This window comes from Pseudophryne corroboree, chromosome 4 (assembly GCF_028390025.1).
Source record: "Pseudophryne corroboree isolate aPseCor3 chromosome 4, aPseCor3.hap2, whole genome shotgun sequence".
In the NCBI taxonomy this organism is placed as follows: domain Eukaryota; kingdom Metazoa; phylum Chordata; class Amphibia; order Anura; family Myobatrachidae; genus Pseudophryne; species Pseudophryne corroboree.
Genome location: NC_086447.1, coordinates 899,313,868 through 899,336,052, shown reverse-complemented (window position 1 = coordinate 899,336,052; position 22,185 = coordinate 899,313,868). Strand labels below are relative to the sequence as shown.

General features: G+C 49.2%; 1 protein-coding gene across 3 annotated transcripts in view; it reads right to left on the bottom strand.

The window, feature by feature from the left end:
• The window catches only part of BABAM2 (BRISC and BRCA1 A complex member 2), a 462,713-nt gene that overhangs the window by 343,943 nt on the left and 96,585 nt on the right, over positions 1-22,185 (bottom strand). For all 3 annotated transcript variants that reach the window (XM_063918901.1, XM_063918900.1, XM_063918902.1), the window contains one exon: positions 5,540-5,734. In XM_063918901.1, the coding sequence (XP_063774971.1) occupies positions 5,540-5,734 (195 nt within the window). The remainder of the gene's footprint in view (positions 1-5,539; positions 5,735-22,185) is intronic.

Here is a 22,185-nt window from a genome sequence, read left to right as displayed (position 1 = left end):
TATGATAACAATGAAGTAGCCTCTAAAAAAGATGGCTCACAACAATAATAACCCGATTTTTTTTGTAACAATAACTATGTACAAGTAATGCAGACAATCCGCACTTGGGATGGGCGCCCAGCATCCACTACGGACTATGAGAAATAGATTTATCGGTAAGTAAAATCTTATTTTCTCTAACGTCCTAGTGGATGCTGGGGACTCCGTCAGGACCATGGGGATTATACCAAAGCTCCCAAACGGGCGGGAGAGTGCGGATGACTCTGCAGCACCGAATGAGAGAACTCCAGGTCCTCCTCAGCCAGGGTATCAAATTTGTAGAATTTAGCAAACGTGTTTGCCCCTGACCAAGTTGCAGCTCGGCAAAGTTGTAAAGCCGAGACCCCTCGGGCAGCCGCCCAAGATGAGCCCACCTTCCTTGTGGAATGGGCATTTACAGATTTTGGCTGTGGCAGGCCTGCCACAGAATGTGCAAGCTGAATTGTACTACAAATCCAACGAGCAATAGTCTGCTTAGAAGCAGGAGCACCCAGCTTTTTGGGTGCCTACAATATAAACAGCAAGTCAGACTTTCTGACTCCAGCCGTCCTGGAATTATATATATATATATATTTTCAGGGCCCTGACAACGTCTAGCAACTTGGAGTCCTCCAAGTCCCTAGTAGCCGCAGGCACCACAATAGGTTGTTTCAGGTGAAACGCTGACACCACCTTAGGAAGAAACTGGGGACGAGTCCGCAGTTCTGCCCTGTCCCGAATGGAAAATCAAATATGGGCTTTTGTAAGACAAAGCCGCCAATTTTGACAATCGCCTGGCCGAGGCCAGGGCCAACAGCATGGTCACTTTCCATGTGAGATATTTCAAATCCACAGATTTGAGTGGTTCAAACCAATATGATTTGAGGAATCCCAACACTACGTTGAGATCCCACGGTGCCACTGGAGGCACACAAGGGCTGTATATGCAATACTCCCTTGACAAACGTCTGGACTTCAGGAACTGAAGCCAATTCTTTCTGGAAGAAAATCTATAGGGCCGAAACTTGAACCTTAATGGACCCCAATTTGAGGCTCATAGACACTCCTGTTTGCAGGAAGTGCAGAAATCGACCTAGTTGAAATTTTTTCGTGGGGCCTTCCTGGCCTCACCCACGCAACATATTTTTACCACATGTGGTGATAACGTTGTGCGGTCACCTCCTTCCTGGCTTTGACCAGGGTAGGTATGACCTCTTCCGGAATGCCTTTTCCCTTAGGATCCGGCGTTCAAACCGCCATGCGTCAAACGCAGTCGCGGTAAGTCTTGGAACAGACAAGGTCCCTGCTGGAGCAGGTCCTTTCTTAAAGGCCGATGCCACGGTTCCTCTTGGAACAGACATGGTACTTGCTGAAAGCAAATCCCTTCTTAGCTCCCGAGGCCATTAGTCCTCTGTGAGCATCTCTTGAAGTTCCGGTTACCAAGTCCCTCTTGGCCAATCCGGAGCCACGAGTATAGTTCTTACTCCTCTATGTCTTATAATTCTCAATACCTTGGTTATGAGAAGCAGAGGATGGAACACATACACCGACTGTTACACCCACGGTGTTACCAGGACGTCCACAGCTATCGCCTGAAGGTCTCGTGACCTGGCGCAATACCTGTCCCATTTTTTGTTCGGGCGGGACGCCATCATGTCCACCTTTGGTCTTTCCCAACGGTTCACAATCATGCGGAAAACTTCCCGATGAAGTTCCCACTCTCCCGGGTGGAGGTCGTGCCTGCTGAGGAAGTCTGCTTCCCAGTCGTCCACTCCCGGAATGAACACTGCTGACAGTGCTATCACATGATTTTCCGCCTAGCGAAAAATCCTTGCAGTTTTGCCACTGCCCTCCTGCTTCTTGTGCCGCCCTTTCTGTTTACGTGGGCGACTGCCGTGATGTTATCCCACTGGATCAATACCGGCTGACCTTGAAGCAGAGGTCTTGCTAAGCTTAGAGCATTATAAATTTGCTCTTAGCTCCAGTATATTTATGTGGAGAGAATTCTCCAGACTTGATCACACTCCTTGTGTGACTGCTCCCCAGCCTCTCAGGCTGGCCTCCGTGGTCACGAGCATCCAATCCTGAATGCCGAATCTGCGGCCCTCTAGAAGATGAGCACTCTGTAATCACCACAGGAGAGACACCCTTGTCCTTGGATATAGGGTTATCCGCTGATGCATCTGAAGATGCGATCCGGACCATTTGTCCAGCAGATCCCACTGAAGAGTTCTTGCGTGAAATCTGCCGAATGGAAGCGCTTCGTAATAAGCCACCATTTTTACCAGGACTCTTGTGCAATGATGCACTGACACTTTTCCTGGTTTTAGGAGGATCCCGATTAGCTCGGATAACTCCCTGGCTTTCTCCTCTGGGAGAAACACCTTTTCCTGGACTGTGTCCAGAATCATCCCTAGGACCAGCAGACGTGTCGTCGGAACAACTGCGGTTTTGGAATATTTAGAATCCACCCGTGCTGTCGTAGAACTACTTGAGATAGTGCTACTCCGACCTCCAACTGTTCTCTGGACCTTGTTCTTATCAGGAGGTCGTCCATTTTCTTTGAAGACGAATCCTCCTTTCGGTCATTACCTTGGTAAGGACCCGGGGTGCCTTGGACAATCCAACGGCATCGTCTTGAAACTGATAGTGACAGTTCTGTACCACGAACCTGAGGTACCCTTGGTGAGAAAAGGCAAATTTTGGGACATGGAGGTAAGCATCCCTGATGTCCCGGGACACCATATAGTCCCCTTGTTCTTTGCTATCACTGCTCTGAGTGACTCCATCTGGATTTGAACCCTTGTAAGTGTTCAAATTTTTCAGATTTAGAATAGGTCTCACCTAGCCTTCAGTACCACCATATAGTGTGGAGTAATACCCCTTTCCTTGTTGTCGGAGGGGTAATTTTATTATCACCTGCTGGGAATACAGCTTGTGAATTGTTTTCAATACTGCCTCCCTGTCGGAGGGAGACATTGGTACAGCAGACTACAGGAACCTGCGAGGGGGGAAACCTCTCGACATTCCAATCTGTACCCCTTGGATACTACTTGTAGGATCCAGGGGTCCTGTACGGTCCCAGCGTCATGCTGAGAACTTGGTAGAAGCGGTGGAGGGCTTCTGTTCCTGGGAATGGGCTGCCTGCTGCAGTCTTCTTCCCTTTCCTCTATCCCTGGGCAGATATGACTCTTATAGGGACGAAAGGACTGAGGCTGAAAAGACGGTGTCTTTTTCTGCAGAGATGTGACTTAGGGTAAAAAACGGTGGATTTTCCAGCAGTTGCCCTGGCCACCAGGTCCCATGGACCGACCACAAATAACTCCTCCCCTTTATACGGCAATACATCTTTGTGCCGTTTGGAATCTGCATCACCTGACCACTGTCGTGTCCATAAACATCTTCTTGTAGATATGGACATCGCATTTACTCTTGATGCCAGAGTGCAAATATCCCTCTGTGCATCTCGCATATATAGAAATGCATCCTTTAAATGCTCTATAGTCAATAAAATACTGTCCCTGTCAAAGGTATCAATATTTTTAGTCAGGGAATCCGACCAAGCCACCTCAGCTCTGCACATCCAGGCTGAGGCGATCGCTGGTCGCAGTATAACACCAGCATGTGTGTGTATACTTTTTAGGATATTTTTCAGCCTCCTATCAGCTGGCTCCTTAAGTACGGCCCTATCCGTAGATGGTACCGCCACTTGTTCTGATAAGCGTGTGAGCGCCTTATCCACCCTGAGGGGTGTTTCCCACCGCGCCTTAACTTCTGGCGGGAAAGGGTATACCGCCAATAATTTTCTATCGGGGGAAACCCACGCATCATCACACACTTCATTTAATTTATCTGATTCAGGAAAAACTACAGGTAGTTTTTTCACCTCACATATAATACCCTTTTTTGTGGTACTTGGAGTATCAGAAATATGTAACACCTCCTTCATTGCCCTTAACGTGTGGCCCTAAAAGAAAATACGTTTGTTTCTTCACCGTCGACACTGAAATCAGTGTCCGTGTCTGGGTCTGTGTCGACCGACTGAGGTAAATGGGCATTTTACAGCCCCTGACGGTGTTTGAGACGCCTGGACAGATACTAATTTGTTCGCCGGCCCTCTCATGTCGTCAACCGGCTTGCAGCGTGTTGACATTGTCACGTAATTTCCATAAATAAGCCATCCATTCCGGTGTCGACTCCCTAGAGAGTGACATCACCATTACAGGCAATTTGCTCCGCCTCCTCACCAATATTTTCCTCATACATGTCGACACACACGTACCGACATACAGCACACACATAGGGAATGCTCTGATAGAGGACAGGACCCACTAGCCCTTTGGGGAGACAGAGGGAGAGTTTGCCAGCACACACCAAAACGCTATAATTATCCAGGGACAACCTTTATATAAGTGTTCCTCCCTTATAGCATTTTAATATATATACATATCGCCAAATCAGTGCCCCCCCTCTCTGTTTTAACCCTGTTTCTGTAGTGCAGTGCAGGGGAGAGCATGGGAGCCTTCCCACCAGCCTTTCTGTGAGGGAAAATGGCGCTGTGTGCTGAGGAGAATAGGCCCCGCCCCCTTTTCGGCGGGCTTCTTCTCCGGAGTTTTAGATATCTGGCAGGGGTTAAATACATCCATATAGCCTCAAGGGCTATATGTGATGTATTTTTCGCCATAGAGGTATTATACATTGCTGCCCAGGGCGCCCCCCCCCAGCGCCCTGCACCCTCCGTGACCGCTGTGTGAAGTGTGCTGACAACAATGGCGCACAGCTGCAGTGCTGTGCGCTACCTGATGAAGACTGAGAGTCTTCTGCCGCCTGGTTCCGGACCTCTTCATCTTCAGCGTCTGCAAGGGGGGTCGGCGGCGCGGCTCCGGGACGAACCCCAGGGCGAGCCCTGTGTTCCGACTCCCTCTGGAGCTATGTCCAGTAGCCTAAGAATCCAATCCATCCTGCACGCAGGTGAGTTGAAAATCTCTCCCCTAAGTCCCTCGATGCAGTGAGCCTGTTGCCAGCAGGACTCACTGAAAATAAAGAACCTAAAAACTTTTTCTAAGTAACTCTTTAAGAGAGCCACCTAGATTGCACCCTTCTCGGCCGGGCACAAAAACCTAACTGAGGCTTGGAGGAGGGTCATAGGGGGAGGAGCCAGTACACACCATGTGATCCTAAAAGCTTGCTTTTGTGCCCTGTCTCCTGCGGAGCCGCTATCCCCCATGGTCCTGACGGAGTCCCCAGCATCCACTAGGACGTTAGAGAAAAACGGCACTTAATTGAATACCCCCCATAGAGAAAGAGACTTATGTTATAGCCTGCAAAATGTAGGCACAGGCACAATTGTAATGAGTCTGTCCATCTTTTTAAAGCATAAACATTTAAAAGGCCAACGCGGTTGGTTTTGATTGGTGCTTTAAAAAATGTCAGACTTGCTGGAATCGCGCCCCATAGTGTATAAGCTGTGAGAGCACACATAATGTAAGGCACCAAAGTTCTATTGTTCATACATTCTTACCCAGTTGTTCTTTTTCCCGGCGTAGATTTCCATATTCTCGCCATACTGTGGCTCCTCGAGTAGAGTCTGATACTCAAACATGAGGCGAGAGCTCTCGCTGAGCCGGCTGCACTGGTACTGGTGGTACTGCTGGACCAGCTCCTTCACCACCTGCAGCAGGCACTCCGGCTCTGACGGATCCCACTCGGCCAGGCTCTGGGGAGACAGAGAGAAAGGACGTGACCCCTATAGCCGGTGACTCAATGGTATGCACATATAGACACACACACACACACACACACACACACACACACACACACACACACACACAATACACGGGTGATCTTAATATATGTACAAACTCATATAAATCATTTCTATATAAAGGGAGTTCTGATGTGAAACAAAAAATAATGACTTTAACCTTCAGCTAAATATCAATAAAGTATATAGGGTCAGATTTATATGATTTATACATGAGCTCTGAGGAACTGTTAATAAAAAGAGAAAAACGAATTATATAACACACACATTACGCAGCACTTTACAGGGATTATTTAGCCATTCGCCTCAGTGCCTGCCCCAGGGGAGCTTACAATCTATATTCCTTATCACATATACATACATACATATATACACACACTAGGGCAGTGGTTCCCAAATGTGATCCTCAAGGAACCCCAACAGGCCAGGTTTTAAGGATAGCCATGCTTAAGTACAGGTGACTTAATTAGTACCTCAGCCAATTTGATTATACCCTCCTTTGCATAAGCATGGATATCCCTAAAACCTGGACTGTTGGGGTGCCTTGAGGCCCGCATTTGGGAGTCACTGCGCATGGGGATTTTTTTTTTTTTTACAAAAATTAATTAACCTACCAGTGTTTTTGGAGTGTGGGAGTTAACTGATGCACACACATAATGGGAGAACATACAAACTCCACAAAGACAATGCCCTGGTTGGAATAGAACTCATGGCCTTAGTGTTGTGAGGCGGCAATACAAATCACTGCACTATCTATGGAATGGGTCTTCAACCTGCAGCCCTCCGGCTGCTGTGGAACTACACATCCCAACTTGCCCTGCCTCAGTTTTAGCAAACCTTAATAGCAAAACTGTGGCAGGGCATGCTGGGATGTGTAGTTTCACAGCAACTGGATGGCCACAGGTTGAAGACCCATGATCCATGGCGTATAAGCAACCTTTCTTCATAGAAACCAGGGGTGGCCATGTTTCCTAGGAGGCTGCAGACTGTCAACCTGTGGGGTCATTGTAGACATTCTGTCAGATGACAAGATTACATTATTGAAGCAGCAGGCGCTCATCTCAATTACTACTGCTCATCCTTTACATTCTGCAGTCATGTCTGTATCTCTACAGGTGGCTCTATACCCCAACAGAAAACTCCCTGTGTACCCACTGCTCGATAGAAGATATTATGAAATAACTACAGTATATGCCTAGGGTCTACAGAACAACGACTGGGAACACAAAAATCAAAGATGAGCCTTGCTAGAGCAGCAAAATATATACACTGCTCAAAAAAATAAAGGGAACACTTAAACAACACAATGTAACTCCAAGTCAATCACACTTCTGTGAAATCAAACTGTCCACTTAGGAAGCAACACTGATTGACAATCAATTTCACATGCTGTTGTGCAAATGGAATAGACAACAGGTGGAAATTATAGGCAATTAGCAAGACACCCCCAATAAAGGAGTTGTTCTGCAAGTGGTGACCACAGACCACTTCTCAGCTCCTATGCATTCTGGCTGATGTTTTGGTCACTTTTGAAAGCTGGCGGTGCTTTCACTCTAGTGGTAGCATGAGACGGAGTCTACAACCCACACAAGTGGCTCAGGTAGTGCAGCTCATCCAGGATGGCACATCAATGCGAGCTGTGGCAAGAAGGTTTGCTGTGTCTGTCAGCGTAGTGTCCAGAGCATGGAGGCGCTACCAGGAGACAGGCCAGTACATCAGGAGACGTGGAGGAGGCCGTAGGAGGGCAACAACCCAGCAGCAGGACCGCTGCCTCCGCCTTTGTGCAAGGAGGAACAGGAGGAGCACTGCCAGAGCCCTGCAAAATGACCTCCAGCAAGCCAGAAATGTGCATGTGCCTACTCAAACGATCAGAAACAGACTCCATGAGGGTGGTATGAGGGCCCGACGCCTACAGGTGGGGGTTGTGCTTACAGCCCAACACCGTGCAGGACGTTTGGCATTTGCCAGAGAACACCAAGATTGGCAAATTCGCCACTGGCGCCCTGTGCTATTCACAGATGAAAGCAGGTTCTCACTGAGCACATGTGACAGACGTGACAGAGTCTGGAGACGCCAAGGAGAACGTTCTGCTGCCTGCAACATTCGCCAGCATGACCGGTTTGGCAGTGGGTCAGTAATGGTGTGGGGTGGCATTTCTTTGGGGGGGCCGCACAGCCCTCCATGTGCTCGCCAGAGGTAGCCTGACTGCCATTAGGTACAGAGATGAGATCCTCAGACCCCTTGTGAGACCATATGCTGGTGCGGTTGGCCCTGGGTTCCTCCTAATGCAAGACAGTGCTAGACCTCATGTGGCTGGAGTGTGTCAGCAGTTCCTGCAAGACGAAGGCATTGATGCTATGGACTGGCCCGCCCGTTCCCCAGACCTGAATCCAATTGAGCACATCTGGGACATCATGTCTCGCTCCATCCACCAATGCCACGTTGCACCACAGACTGTCCAGGAGTTGGCGGATGCTTTAGTCCAGGTCTGGGAGGAGATCCCTCAGGAGACCATCCGCCACCTCATCAGGAGCATGCCCAGGCGTTGTAGGGAGGTCATACAGGCACGTGGAAGCCACACACACTACTGAGCCTCATTTTGACTTGTTTTATGGACATTACATCAAAGTTGGATCAACCTGTAGTGTGTTTTCACTCTTTAATTTTGAGTGTGATTATAAATCCAGACCTCCATGGGTTAATAAATTTGATTTCCATTGACAATTTTTGTGTGATTTTGTTGTCAGCACATTCAACTATGTAAAGAATAAAGTATTTAATAAGAATATAAGAATATGTCATTCATTCAGATCTAGGATGTGTTATTTTAGTGTTCCTTTTATTTTTTTGAGCAGTGTATGGTCATTTAGTATCTGATGAAGAAAAGAAGATTTACCCAGCATAACTGGTTTATAGACTGTGAATAAGCAGCGTGAGCGTCTAACGCCAGCAGAGCTGTGATTATAGGAGATTTAACAACTGCTAATAACTTATATTAGCTACGGATATAATTATCAGTGCTCGGAAACGGAATAAAATGCTTACTGGGCACATTGCTGAGACCAGAGGCAGTTGTGACCAGCCTGATAGCAGTGCCCACGTGGCAAGGTGCCTATCAGTGTCCTGTCAGGGGATGGTGTATTCTAACAGGAAGCAGATAGGCGTTTGATGGTTAGGAAGTACTTAAGATCAGATTCCAATGTCTGTTCCTCAGTGACATATTGATATATTTGTACAACAAAAAAAATTGTCAGTTTCTGAATAGACTAAAACTGATGCCTGGGTCTAACTTTAGTTTTATTTTGCTGCTGAGACTGCAGTGCACCTGTAATCCAGAAAGAACGTCCTGGGATTCTGACGTCATGTGATCATCTGCAGCCAATGTAATGAAACCTGGCAGTGTGATGATGTCACAGGATGGGTCTCAGAAGAACAGTGAGCATGCTATTGCCAGTACATGGGCTGTTCACTCTTTATTACTGAGAAACATTAATAACCATTATACCTGCCTAGAAGATAGACCAGGCCGGTATAATGCGTCAGATCAGACCGGTATTATGCGTCAAATCAGGCCGGTATTATGCGTCAGATCAGGCCGGTATTATGCGTCAGATCAGGCCGGTATTATGCGTCAGTTCAGACGGGTATAACGCGTCAGATAAGGCCGGTATAATGCGTCAGTTCAGACTGGTATAATGCGTCAGATCAGACTGGAATAATGCCGCAGGATCAGGCCGGTATAATGCCGCAGATCAGGCCGGTATAATGCGTCAGTTCAGACCGGTATAATGCGTCAGATCAGACTGGAATAATGCCTCAGATCAGGCCGGAATAATGCCTCAGACCAGGCCGGTATAATGCCTCAGACCAGGCCGGTATAATGCCTCAGATCAGGCCGGTATAATGCCTCAGATCAGGCCTGTATAATGCATCAGATCAGGCCGGTATAATGCCTCAGATCAGGCCGGTATAATGCGTCAGTCAGGGAGGTATAATGACTCAGACGAGGCCGGTATAATGCCTCAGATCAGGCCGGTATAATGCCTCAGAACAGGCCGGTATAATGCCTCAGAACAGGCCGGTATAATGCCTCAGAACAGGCCGGTATAATGCCTCAGACCAGGTCTGTATAATGCCTCAGACCAGGCCGGTATAATGCCTCAGATCAGGACGGTATAATGCCTCAGATCAGGCCGGTATAATGCCTCAGATCAGGCCGGTATAATGCCTCAGACCAGGTCTGTATAATGCCTCAGACCAGGCCGGTATAATGCCTCAGATCAGGCCGGTATAATGCCTCAGATCAGGCCGGTATAATGCCTCAGATCAGGCCGGTATAATACCTCAGAACAGGCCGGTACAATGCGTCAGATCAGGCCAGTACAGTGCCTCCGATCAGGCCGGTACAATGCCACAGACCAGGCCGGTATAACGCGTCAGATCAGGCCGGTATAACGCGTCAGATCAGGCCGGTATAACGCGTCAGATCAGGCGGGTATAACGCGTCAGATCAAGCCGGTATAATGCCTCAGATCAGGCCGGTATAATGCCTCAGATCAGGCCGGTATAATGCCTCAGATCAGGCCGGTATAATGCCTCAGATCAGGCCGGTATAACGCCTCAGATCAGGCCGGTATAACGCCTCAGATCAGGCCGGTATAACGCCTCAGATCAGGCCGGTATAACGCGTCAGTTCAGGCCGGTATAACGCGTCAGATCAGGCCGGTATAACGCGTCAGATCAGGCCGGTATAACGCGTCAGATCAGGCCGGTATAACGCGTCAGATCAGGCCGGTATAACGCGTCAGATCAGGCCGGTATAACGCGTCAGATCAGGCCGGTATAACGCGTCAGATCAGGCCGGTATAACGCGTCAGATCAGGCCGGTATAACGCGTCAGATCAGGCCGGTATAACGCGTCAGATCAGGCCGGTATAACGCGTCAGATAAGGCCGGTATAACGCGTCAGATCAGGCCGGTATAACGCGTCAGATCAGGCCGGTATAACGAGTCAGATCAGGCCGGTATAACGCGTCAGTTCAGGCCGGTATAACGCGTCAGATCAGACCGGTATAACGCGTCAGATTAGGCCGGTATAACGCGTCAGTTCAGGCCGTATAACGCATCAGTTCAGGCCGGTATAACGCGTCAGCACAGGCCGGTATAATGCCTCAGATCATGCCGGTATAATGCCTCAGATCAGGTTGGTACAGTGCCTCAGATCAGGCCGGTATAATGTGCCAGACCAGGCCGGTATAATGCCTCAGATCAGGCCAGTATAATGCCTCAGATCAGGCCGGTATAATGCATCAGATCAGGCCGGTATAATGCCTCAGATCAGGCTGGTATAATGCGTCAGATCAGGCCAATACAGTGCCTCCGATCAGCCCAGTACAGTGCCTCAGATCAGGCAGGTATAATGCCACAGACCAGGCCGGTATAATGCCTCAGATCAGTCCGGTATAATGCTTCAGATCAGGCCGGTATAATGCCTCGGATCAGGCCGGTATAATGCCTCGGATCAGGCCGGTATAATGCGTCAGATCAGGACGGTAAAATGCCTCAGATCAGGTTGGTACAGTGCCTCAGATCAGGCCGGTATAATGCGTCAGACCAGGCTGGTATAATGCCTCAGATCAGGCCGGTATAATGCCTCAGATCAGGCCGGTATAATGCGTCAGTTCAGGCCGGAATAATGCGTCAGTTCAGGCCAATACAGTGCCTCAGATCAGGCCAGTACAGTGCCTCAGATCAGGCCGGTATAATGCCACAGTACAGGCCGGTATAATGCCACAGACCAGGCCGGTATAATGCGTCAGATCAGACTGGTATAATGCCTCAGATCAGGCCGGTATAATGCCTCAGATCAGGCCGGTATAATGCCTCAGATCAGGCCGGTATAATGCCACAGACCAGGCCGGTAAAATGCCTCAGATCAGGCCGGTATAATGCCTCAGATCAGGCCGGTATAATGCCTCGGATCAGGCTGGTACAGTGCCTCAGATCAGGCTGGTATAATGCGTCAGATCAGGACGGTAAAATGCCTCAGATCATGCCGGTATAATGCCTCAGATCAGGTTGGTACAGTGCCTCAGATCAGGCTGGTATAATGCGCCAGACCAGGCTGGTATAATGCATCAGATCAGGCCGGTATAATGCCTCAGATCAGGCCGGAATAATGCGTCAGACCAGGCCGGTATAATGCCTCAGATCAGGCCGGTATAATGCCTCAGATCAGGCCGGTATAATGCCTCAGAACAGGCCGGTATAATGCGTCAGATCAGGCCAGTACAGTGCCTCCGATCAGGCCGGTATAATGCCACAGACCAGGCCGGTATAACGCGTCAGATCAGGCGGGTATAACGCGTCAGATCATGCGGGTATAACGCGTCAGATCAGGCGGGTATAACGCCTCAGATCAGGCCGGTATAACGCCTCAGATCAGGCCGGTATAATGCCTCAGATCAGGCCGGTATAATGCCTCAGATCAGGCCGGTATAATGCCTCAGATCAGGCCGGTATAATACCTCAGAACAGGCCGGTACAATGCGTCAGATCAGGCCAGTACAGTGCCTCCGATCAGGCCGGTACAATGCCACAGACCAGGCCGGTATAACGCGTCAGATCAGGCCGGTATAACGCGTCAGATCAGGCCGGTATAACGCGTCAGATCAGGCGGGTATAACGCGTCAGATCAAGCCGGTATAATGCCTCAGATCAGGCCGGTATAATGCCTCAGATCAGGCCGGTATAATGCCTCAGATCAGGCCGGTATAATGCCTCAGATCAGGCCGGTATAACGCCTCAGATCAGGCCGGTATAACGCCTCAGATCAGGCCGGTATAACGCCTCAGATCAGGCCGGTATAACGCGTCAGTTCAGGCCGGTATAACGCGTCAGATCAGGCCGGTATAACGCGTCAGATCAGGCCGGTATAACGCGTCAGATCAGGCCGGTATAACGCGTCAGATCAGGCCGGTATAACGCGTCAGATCAGGCCGGTATAACGCGTCAGATCAGGCCGGTATAACGCGTCAGATCAGGCCGGTATAACGCGTCAGATCAGGCCGGTATAACGCGTCAGATCAGGCCGGTATAACGCGTCAGATCAGGCCGGTATAACGCGTCAGATAAGGCCGGTATAACGCGTCAGATCAGGCCGGTATAACGCGTCAGATCAGGCCGGTATAACGAGTCAGATCAGGCCGGTATAACGCGTCAGTTCAGGCCGGTATAACGCGTCAGATCAGACCGGTATAACGCGTCAGATTAGGCCGGTATAACGCGTCAGTTCAGGCCGTATAACGCATCAGTTCAGGCCGGTATAACGCGTCAGCACAGGCCGGTATAATGCCTCAGATCATGCCGGTATAATGCCTCAGATCAGGTTGGTACAGTGCCTCAGATCAGGCCGGTATAATGTGCCAGACCAGGCCGGTATAATGCCTCAGATCAGGCCAGTATAATGCCTCAGATCAGGCCGGTATAATGCATCAGATCAGGCCGGTATAATGCCTCAGATCAGGCTGGTATAATGCGTCAGATCAGGCCAATACAGTGCCTCCGATCAGCCCAGTACAGTGCCTCAGATCAGGCAGGTATAATGCCACAGACCAGGCCGGTATAATGCCTCAGATCAGTCCGGTATAATGCTTCAGATCAGGCCGGTATAATGCCTCGGATCAGGCCGGTATAATGCCTCGGATCAGGCCGGTATAATGCGTCAGATCAGGACGGTAAAATGCCTCAGATCAGGTTGGTACAGTGCCTCAGATCAGGCCGGTATAATGCGTCAGACCAGGCTGGTATAATGCCTCAGATCAGGCCGGTATAATGCCTCAGATCAGGCCGGTATAATGCGTCAGTTCAGGCCGGAATAATGCGTCAGTTCAGGCCAATACAGTGCCTCAGATCAGGCCAGTACAGTGCCTCAGATCAGGCCGGTATAATGCCACAGTACAGGCCGGTATAATGCCACAGACCAGGCCGGTATAATGCGTCAGATCAGACTGGTATAATGCCTCAGATCAGGCCGGTATAATGCCTCAGATCAGGCCGGTATAATGCCTCAGATCAGGCCGGTATAATGCCACAGACCAGGCCGGTAAAATGCCTCAGATCAGGCCGGTATAATGCCTCAGATCAGGCCGGTATAATGCCTCGGATCAGGCTGGTACAGTGCCTCAGATCAGGCTGGTATAATGCGTCAGATCAGGACGGTAAAATGCCTCAGATCATGCCGGTATAATGCCTCAGATCAGGTTGGTACAGTGCCTCAGATCAGGCTGGTATAATGCGCCAGACCAGGCTGGTATAATGTATCAGATCAGGCCGGTATAATGCCTCAGATCAGGCCGGAATAATGCGTCAGACCAGGCCGGTATAATGCCTCAGATCAGGCCGGTATAATGCCTCAGATCAGGCCGGTATAATGCCTCAGAACAGGCCGGTATAATGCGTCAGATCAGGCCAGTACAGTGCCTCCGATCAGGCCGGTATAATGCCACAGACCAGGCCGGTATAACGCGTCAGATCAGGCGGGTATAACGCGTCAGATCATGCGGGTATAACGCGTCAGATCAGGCGGGTATAACGCCTCAGATCAGGCCGGTATAATGCCTCAGATCAGGCCGGTATAATGCCTCAGATCAGGCCGGTATAATGCCTCAGATCAGGCCGGTATAATGCCTCAGATCAAGCGGGTATAACGCGTCAGATCAGGCCGGTATAACGAGTCAGATCAGGCCGGTATAACGCGTCAGACCAGGCCGGTATAATGCCTCAGATCAGGCCGGTATAATGCCTCAGATCAGGCCGGTATAATGCCTCAGACTAGGACGGTATAATGCCTCAGACCAGGCCGGTATAATGCCTCAGATCAGGCCGGTATAATGCCTCAGATCAGGCCGGTATAATGCCTCAGATCAGGCCGCTATAATGCCTCAGACCAGGTCTGTATAATGCCTCAGACCAGGCCGGTATAATGCCTCAGATCAGGACGGTATAATGCCTCAGATCAGGCCGGTATAATGCCTCAGACCAGGTCTGTATAATGCCTCAGACCAGGCCGGTATAATGCCTCAGATCAGGCCGGTATAATGCCTCAGATCAGGCCGGTATAATGCCTCAGATCAGGCCGGTATAATGCCTCAGAACAGGCCGGTATAATGCCTCAGAACAGGCCGGTATAATGCGTCAGATCAGGCCAGTACAGTGCCTCCGATCAGGCCGGTATAATGCCACAGACCAAGCCGGTATAACGCGTCAGATCAGGCGGGTATAACGCGTCAGATCATGCGGGTATAACGCCTCAGATCAGGCGGGTATAACGCCTCAGATCAGGCCGGTATAACGCCTCAGATCAGGCCGGTATAATGCCTCAGATCAGGCCGGTATAATGCCTCAGATCAGGCCGGTATAATGCCTCAGATCAAGCGGGTATAACGCGTCAGATCAGGCCGGTATAACGAGCCAGATCAGGCCGGTATAACGCGTCAGACCAGGCCGGTATAATGCCTCAGATCAGGCCGGTATAATGCCTCAGATCAGGCCGGTATAATGCCTCAGACTAGGACGGTATAATGCCTCAGACCAGGCCGGTATAATGCCTCAGATCAGGCCGGTATAATGCCTCAGATCAGGCCGGTATAATGCCTCAGATCAGGCCGGTATAACGCCTCAAATGCCCCAGATCAGGCCGGTATAATGCGTCAGATCAGGCCGGTATAATGCCTCAGATCATGCTGGTATAATGCCTCAAATCAGGTTGGTACAGTGCCTCAGATCAGACTGGTATAATGTGCCAGACCAGGCCGGTATAATGCCTCAGATCAGGCCAGTATAATGCCTCAGATCAGGCCGGTATAATGCATCAGATCAGGCCGGTATAATGCCTCAGATCAGGCTGGTATAATGCGTCAGATCAGGCCAATACAGTGCCTCCGATCAGCCCAGTACAGTGCCTCAGATCAGGCAGGTATAATGCCACAGACCAGGCCGGTATAATGCCTCAGATCAGTCCGGTATAATGCTTCAGATCAGGCCGGTATAATGCCTCGGATCAGGCCGGTATAATGCCTCGGATCAGGCCGGTATAATGCGTCAGATCAGGACGGTAAAATGCCTCAGATCAGGTTGGTACAGTGCCTCAGATCAGGCCGGTATAATGCGTCAGACCAGGCTGGTATAATGCCTCAGATCAGGCCGGTATAATGCCTCAGATCAGGCCGGTATAATGCGTCAGTTCAGGCCGGAATAATGCGTCAGTTCAGGCCAATACAGTGCCTCAGATCAGGCCAGTACAGTGCCTCAGATCAGGCCGGTATAATGCCACAGTACAGGCCGGTATAATGCCACAGACCAGGCCGGTATAATGCGTCAGATCAGACTGGTATAATGCGTCAGATCAGGACGGTATAATGCCTCAGATCAGGCCGGTATAATGCCTCAGACCAGTCCGGTATAATGCCTCAGACCAGGCCGGTATAATGCCTCAGATCAGGTCGGTATAATGTCCCAGATCAGGTCGGTATAATGTATCAGATCAGGCCGGTATAATGCCTCAGATCAGGCCGGTATAATGCCTCAGATCAGGTCGGTATAATGTCCCAGATCAGGCTGGTATAATGCCTCTGATCAGGCCGGTATAATGCCTCAGATCATGCTGGTATAATGCCTCAGATCAGGTTGTTACAGTGCCTCAGATCAGGCCGGTATAATGTGCCAGACCAGGCCGGTATAATGCCTCAGATCAGGCCGGTATAATGCCTCAGATCAGGCGTCAGATCAGGCTAATACAGTGCCTCAGATCAGGCCGGTATAATGTGCCAGACCAGGCCGGTATAATGCGTCAGATCAGACTGGTAAAATGTGTCAGATCAGGCCGGTATAATGCCTCAGACCAGGCCGGTATAATGCCTCAGATCAAACTTATACAAAGCCTCAGATCAGACCGGTATAATGCCTCAGATCAGGACGGTATAATGCCTCAGATCAGGCCGGTATAATGCCTCAGATCAGGCCGGTATAATGCCTCAGATCAGGCCGGTATAATGCCTCAGATCAGGCCGGTATTATGCGTCAGTTCAGGCCAGTACAGTGCGTCAGATCAGACCGGTATAATGCCTCAGATCAGGCCGGTATAATGCCTCAGATCAGGCCGGTATAATGCCTCAGACCAGGCCGGTACAATGCATCAGATCAGGCCGGTATAATGCCTCAGACCAGGACGGTATAACGCCTCAGACCAGGACGGTATAACGCGTCAGACCAGGCCGGTATAACGCGTCAGACCAGGCCGGTATAACGCGTCATATCAGGCCGGTATAACGCGTCAGATCAGGCCGGTAAAACGCGTCAGTTCAGGCCGGTATAACGCGTCAGTTCCGGCCGGTATAACGCGTCAGCACAGGCCGGTATAACGCGTCAGCACAGGCCGGTATAATGCCTCAGATCAGGCCGGAATAATGCCTCAGATCAGGCCGGAATAATGCCTCAAATCAGGCCGGTATAATGCCTCAGATCAGTCCGGTATAATGCCTCTGATCAGGCCGGTATAATGCGTCAGATCAGGCCGGTATAATGCCACAGACCAGGCCGGTATAACGCCTCAGATCAGGCCGGTATAACGCGTCAGATCAGGCCGGTATAACGCGTCAGATCAGGCCGGTATAACGCGTCAGATCAGACCGGTATAACGCGTCAGATCAGACCGGTATAACGCGTCAGTCAGGCCGGTATAATGCCTCAGACCAGGCCGGTATAATGCCTCAGATCAGGCCGGTATAATGCCTCAGATCAGGCCGGTATAATGCCTCAGATCAGGCCGGTATAATGCCTCAGACCAGGTCTGTATAATGCCTCAGACCAGGACGGTATAATGCCTCAGATCAGGACGGTATAATGCGTCAGTTCAGGCCGGTATAATGCCTCAGAGCAGGCCGGTATAATGCCTCAGATCAGGCCGGTATAACGCCTCAGATCAGGCCGGTATAACGCCTCAGATCATACCGGTATAATGCCTCAGATCAGGCCGGTATAATGCCTCAGATCAGGCCGGTATAATGCCTCAAATCAGGCCGGTATAATGCCTCAAATCAGGCCGGTATAATGCGTCAGATCAGGCTGGTATAATGCCTCAGATCATGCTGGTATAATGCCTCAAATCAGGTTGGTACAGTGCCTCAGATCAGACTGGTATAATGTGCTAGACCAGGCCGGTATAATGCCTCAGATCAGGCCGGTATAATGCCTCAGATCAGGCCGGTATAATGCCTCAGATCAGGCTGGTATAATGCGTCAGATCAGGCCAATACAGTGCCTCCGATCAGCCCAGTACAGTGCCTCAGATCAGGCAGGTATAATGCCACAGACCAGGCCGGTATAATGCCTCAGATCAGGCCGGTATAATGCCTCAGATCAGGCCGGTATAATGCCTCGGATCAGGCTGGTATAATGCGTCAGATCAGGACGGTAAATGCCTCAGATTAGGTTGGTACAGTGCCTCAGATCAGGCCGGTATAATGCGTCAGACCAGGCTGGTATAATGCATCAGATCAGGCCGGTATAATGCCTCAGATCAGGCCGGTATAATGCCTCAGATCAGGCCGGTATAATGCCTCAGATCAGGCTGGTATAATGCGTCAGTTCAGGCCGGAATAATGCGTCAGTTCAGACCAATACAGTGCCTCAGATCAGGCCGGTATAATGCCACAGAACAGGCCGGTATAATGCCACAGACCAGGCCGGTATAATGCGTCAGATCAGACTGGTATAATGCGTCAGATCAGACTGGTATAATGCGTCAGATTAGACCGGTATAATGCCTCAGACCAGGCCGGTATAATGCCTCAGACCAGGCCGGTATAATGCCTCAGATCAGGTCTGTATAATGCATCAGATCAGGCCGGTATAATGCCTCAGATCAGGCCGGTATAATGCCTCAGATCAGGTCGGTATAATGTCCCAGATCAGGCTGGTATAGTGCCTCAGATCAGGCCGGTATAATGCCTCAGATCATGCTGGTATAATGCCTCAGATCAGGTTGTTACAGTGCCTCAGATCAGGCCGGTATAATGTGCCAGACCAGGCCGGTATAATGCCTCAGATCAGGCCGGTATAATGCCTCAGATCAGGCTAATACAGTGCCTCAGATCAGGCCAGTACAGTGCCTCAGATCAGGCCGGTATAATGTGCCAGACCAGGCCGGTATAATGCCTCAGATCAGGCCGGTATAATGCCTCAGATCAGGCTAATACAGTGCCTCAGATCAGGCCAGTACAGTGCCTCAGATCAGGCCGGTATAATGTGCCAGACCAGGCCGGTATAATGTGCCAGACCAGGCCGGTATAATGCGTCAGATCAGGTCGGTATAATGCGTCAGATCAGGCTGGTATAATAACTCAGAAAACAAGACGTGACATTTTCTCCTTACAGATGGACACACCTCTATATATCGCAGAATTGTCTTCTAGTAATAATTTGTAATAAGCTGAGTAAACGGAAGTACAATAAGATTTGCATTCTTTTCCATTAGAAAGCAAACGTGGGATTTATGTCTACATTGCTCTCCCACACTGGCATGTTGTAATGCTATCTGTTTACAGTCCTGTCGCGTTCTATGAAGTCGTTGGTCTTCACCGGCGACAATCATACCACAAGAGCATCAGAAGAGTCTTTAAAACTAGTCTTTCATAAAAAATGACAGGAAGCAATCCTTTAATGTGTAATACACACTTTGTAGGCAACAAGGCCACACTCGTGCCTCGGGGAGGCCACAATTCCTGGTGACCTGACAGACGGAACGCCGTTTCAGCCCACATAATGACTCCTTAAACTGCGTGTAGGCGACAGCATGCATTTTATAACGTACATATTTATTGCAAGTTACATTTTGTAAAAGAAATAAACATGAAACGGACCCTCTAAGGAGGGAGACAGTGAATGGATGCATAATGCAAGACACCCAGCTCGTAGGATAATGGGTCAGGGGGTGTATTGACAAAACGCTGCTGTGTGCTAAGCTCCGGCACAGCAGCTTTCCGAACAGCGAGATGATGAAAGTCCTACTTCCTGCAGCCTGTGACACGCACGTCACAGTGACATTCTCTTATTCCAGATAATCTATTTGTAGTAACTCGTATTATCACAATTACACAAGCAGTGAGTCACTGACAGTGGAAAGCAAATCCTGATGTCACCAGCGGATGACTCAGAGAGTCATTATCTCTCCTACGGCAGGATGGCAGCGAGCAACGGCATAAGTGGTGACATGTAAATATGTATAGAACGCCGGGGACATGGATTAGCCTGGCACCCTGCCAGGAGAGCAGGACACATGCCACGCAACATTCCCACCGTGTAATGAGGCTCAGTCTAGGCTACAGGGTGAGAGGTTACACACGCGGCAGGAGACTAATGGGGGAAACTTCAAATGCAGCCAGGATCAATTCATTCATTTATTACTGTAACTACAGATTTCCTGTCCGCTACTCAACTGCAAACGCAAAGGTCTCTATTTACGTCAAGGGAACGTTTAAATAAAACTCATTACATAGTGCATACACGTATATTGTGCATTTATTGCACACAATATTACAAGATGACATTTTACAAAGACTGTAAGAACATTACTTAGGGAGAACATTTTATTTGCAAGAGACAGATGTGCTTCCACAGCTTTATACAGACAGGTTCATATAGTTTACACCTGATGCTATTTTAGAGGAGAATATACTGATGAGTATTTGAGGGAAAAATCTGCCTTTTAAACTTTCTTGAAGTGCACAACATTCAATACTTGGGAACTGATTATGAAATAACTTGCTGGGATGCAATAATGGACCTTGAAGTACCTCTGCAGCCTTCAGTATAACACATTGGGGCAGATGTATTAACCTGGAGAAGGCATAAGGAAGTGATAAACCAGTGATATGTGCAAGGTGATAAAGGCAGCAGCCAATCAGATCCTAACTGTTCATTTACATCTTGGAGCTGATTGGCTGGTGCCTTTATCACCTTGCACATATCACTGGTTTATCACTTCCTTATGCCTTCTCCAGGTTAATACATCAGCCCCATATGCCAGGAATAGTGGGGTAGATGTATTAACCCGGAGAAGGCATAAGGAAGGGATAAAGAAGTGTTAAGTGCAAGGTGATAATGCACCAGCCAATCAGCTCCTAACTGGTAATTTACATATGGGAGCTGATTGGCTGGTGTGTTATCATCTTGCATTTATCACTGGTTTATCACTTCCTTATGCCTTCTCCAGGTTAATACATCTGCCAGATTGTCACAATGGGGCAGATGTATTAAACCTGGAGAAGTGATAAACTGAAGGTGATAACGCAAAAGCCAATCAGCTCCTGTCATTTTTCAAACCTGTAATGATTGGCTGGCGCGTTATCACCTTAAATTTATCACTTCCTTATCACTTCTCCAGGCTTAATACATCTGCCCCCATTGTCTCTTTGCTTCCTGGTTCCCTTTTCCAAGTAAATGTGAAGGGAATTATGATTCTCATTGGGAAGTGGCAGTGGTGGACCTACTCGATGGTAGACTTTATTATTATTATTATTATTATTATTATTATTATTATTATCATCATCTTATCCACTGGATCTGTTGCTCCAAACATCGTCATTTGGAGAGCAGAGTTACGTTTTCGAATGTCTGAACCAACCACTTTGATTCATTAGGGTCAATTTACTAAGGTGGGAGTTTTTTTTTTTTAGAACTGGTGATATTGCCTATGGCAACCAATCAGATTCTACTTAACAATTATCTAGCTGCTTCTATTAGATAATAGATAGAATCTGATTGGTAGCTATGGGTAACATCACCAGTTCTTAAAAACTTCCTTCTTAGTAAATCCACCCCATTGTGTGTTCCAGCAACCAGAGACCTAAGTAACTCAGGTGGGTCCAAGAGTGGTGGGAGTTTCACCTTGCCCACAAAGCAACACATAGGGGGACGCTTGTGTGCAGGCTCTGTCTGGGCCCCTCCTCTATAGCGCTGTCCCAGAGTCTACAGTGCATGCGCAGATCACCGGGAAAATGGCGCTGCGGCCATCTTCCCAGTGATTTTCCTACTGCGCTTCTCTGCCCCCTGTCTTAGGGTCTCTGTCCCCTGTGGTGTGTTTAAACTGAAATCTAAATTGCAGTGTAAACAATAAAGCAGACAGTATTTACCTTGCACAGAAACAATATAACCCACCCAAATCTAACTCTCTCTGCACATGTTACATCTGCCCCACCTGCAGTGCACATGGTTTTGCCCATTAGCTAACAAATTTGCTGCTGCGATCAGGTCTGAATTAGGTTGCATGTCCCTTTAGGCTGCATGTCTAGCAGCATCAGCAGATTGGCGAGCCAGCCTTGCACTGGGTGATTCTCTCTCTCTCT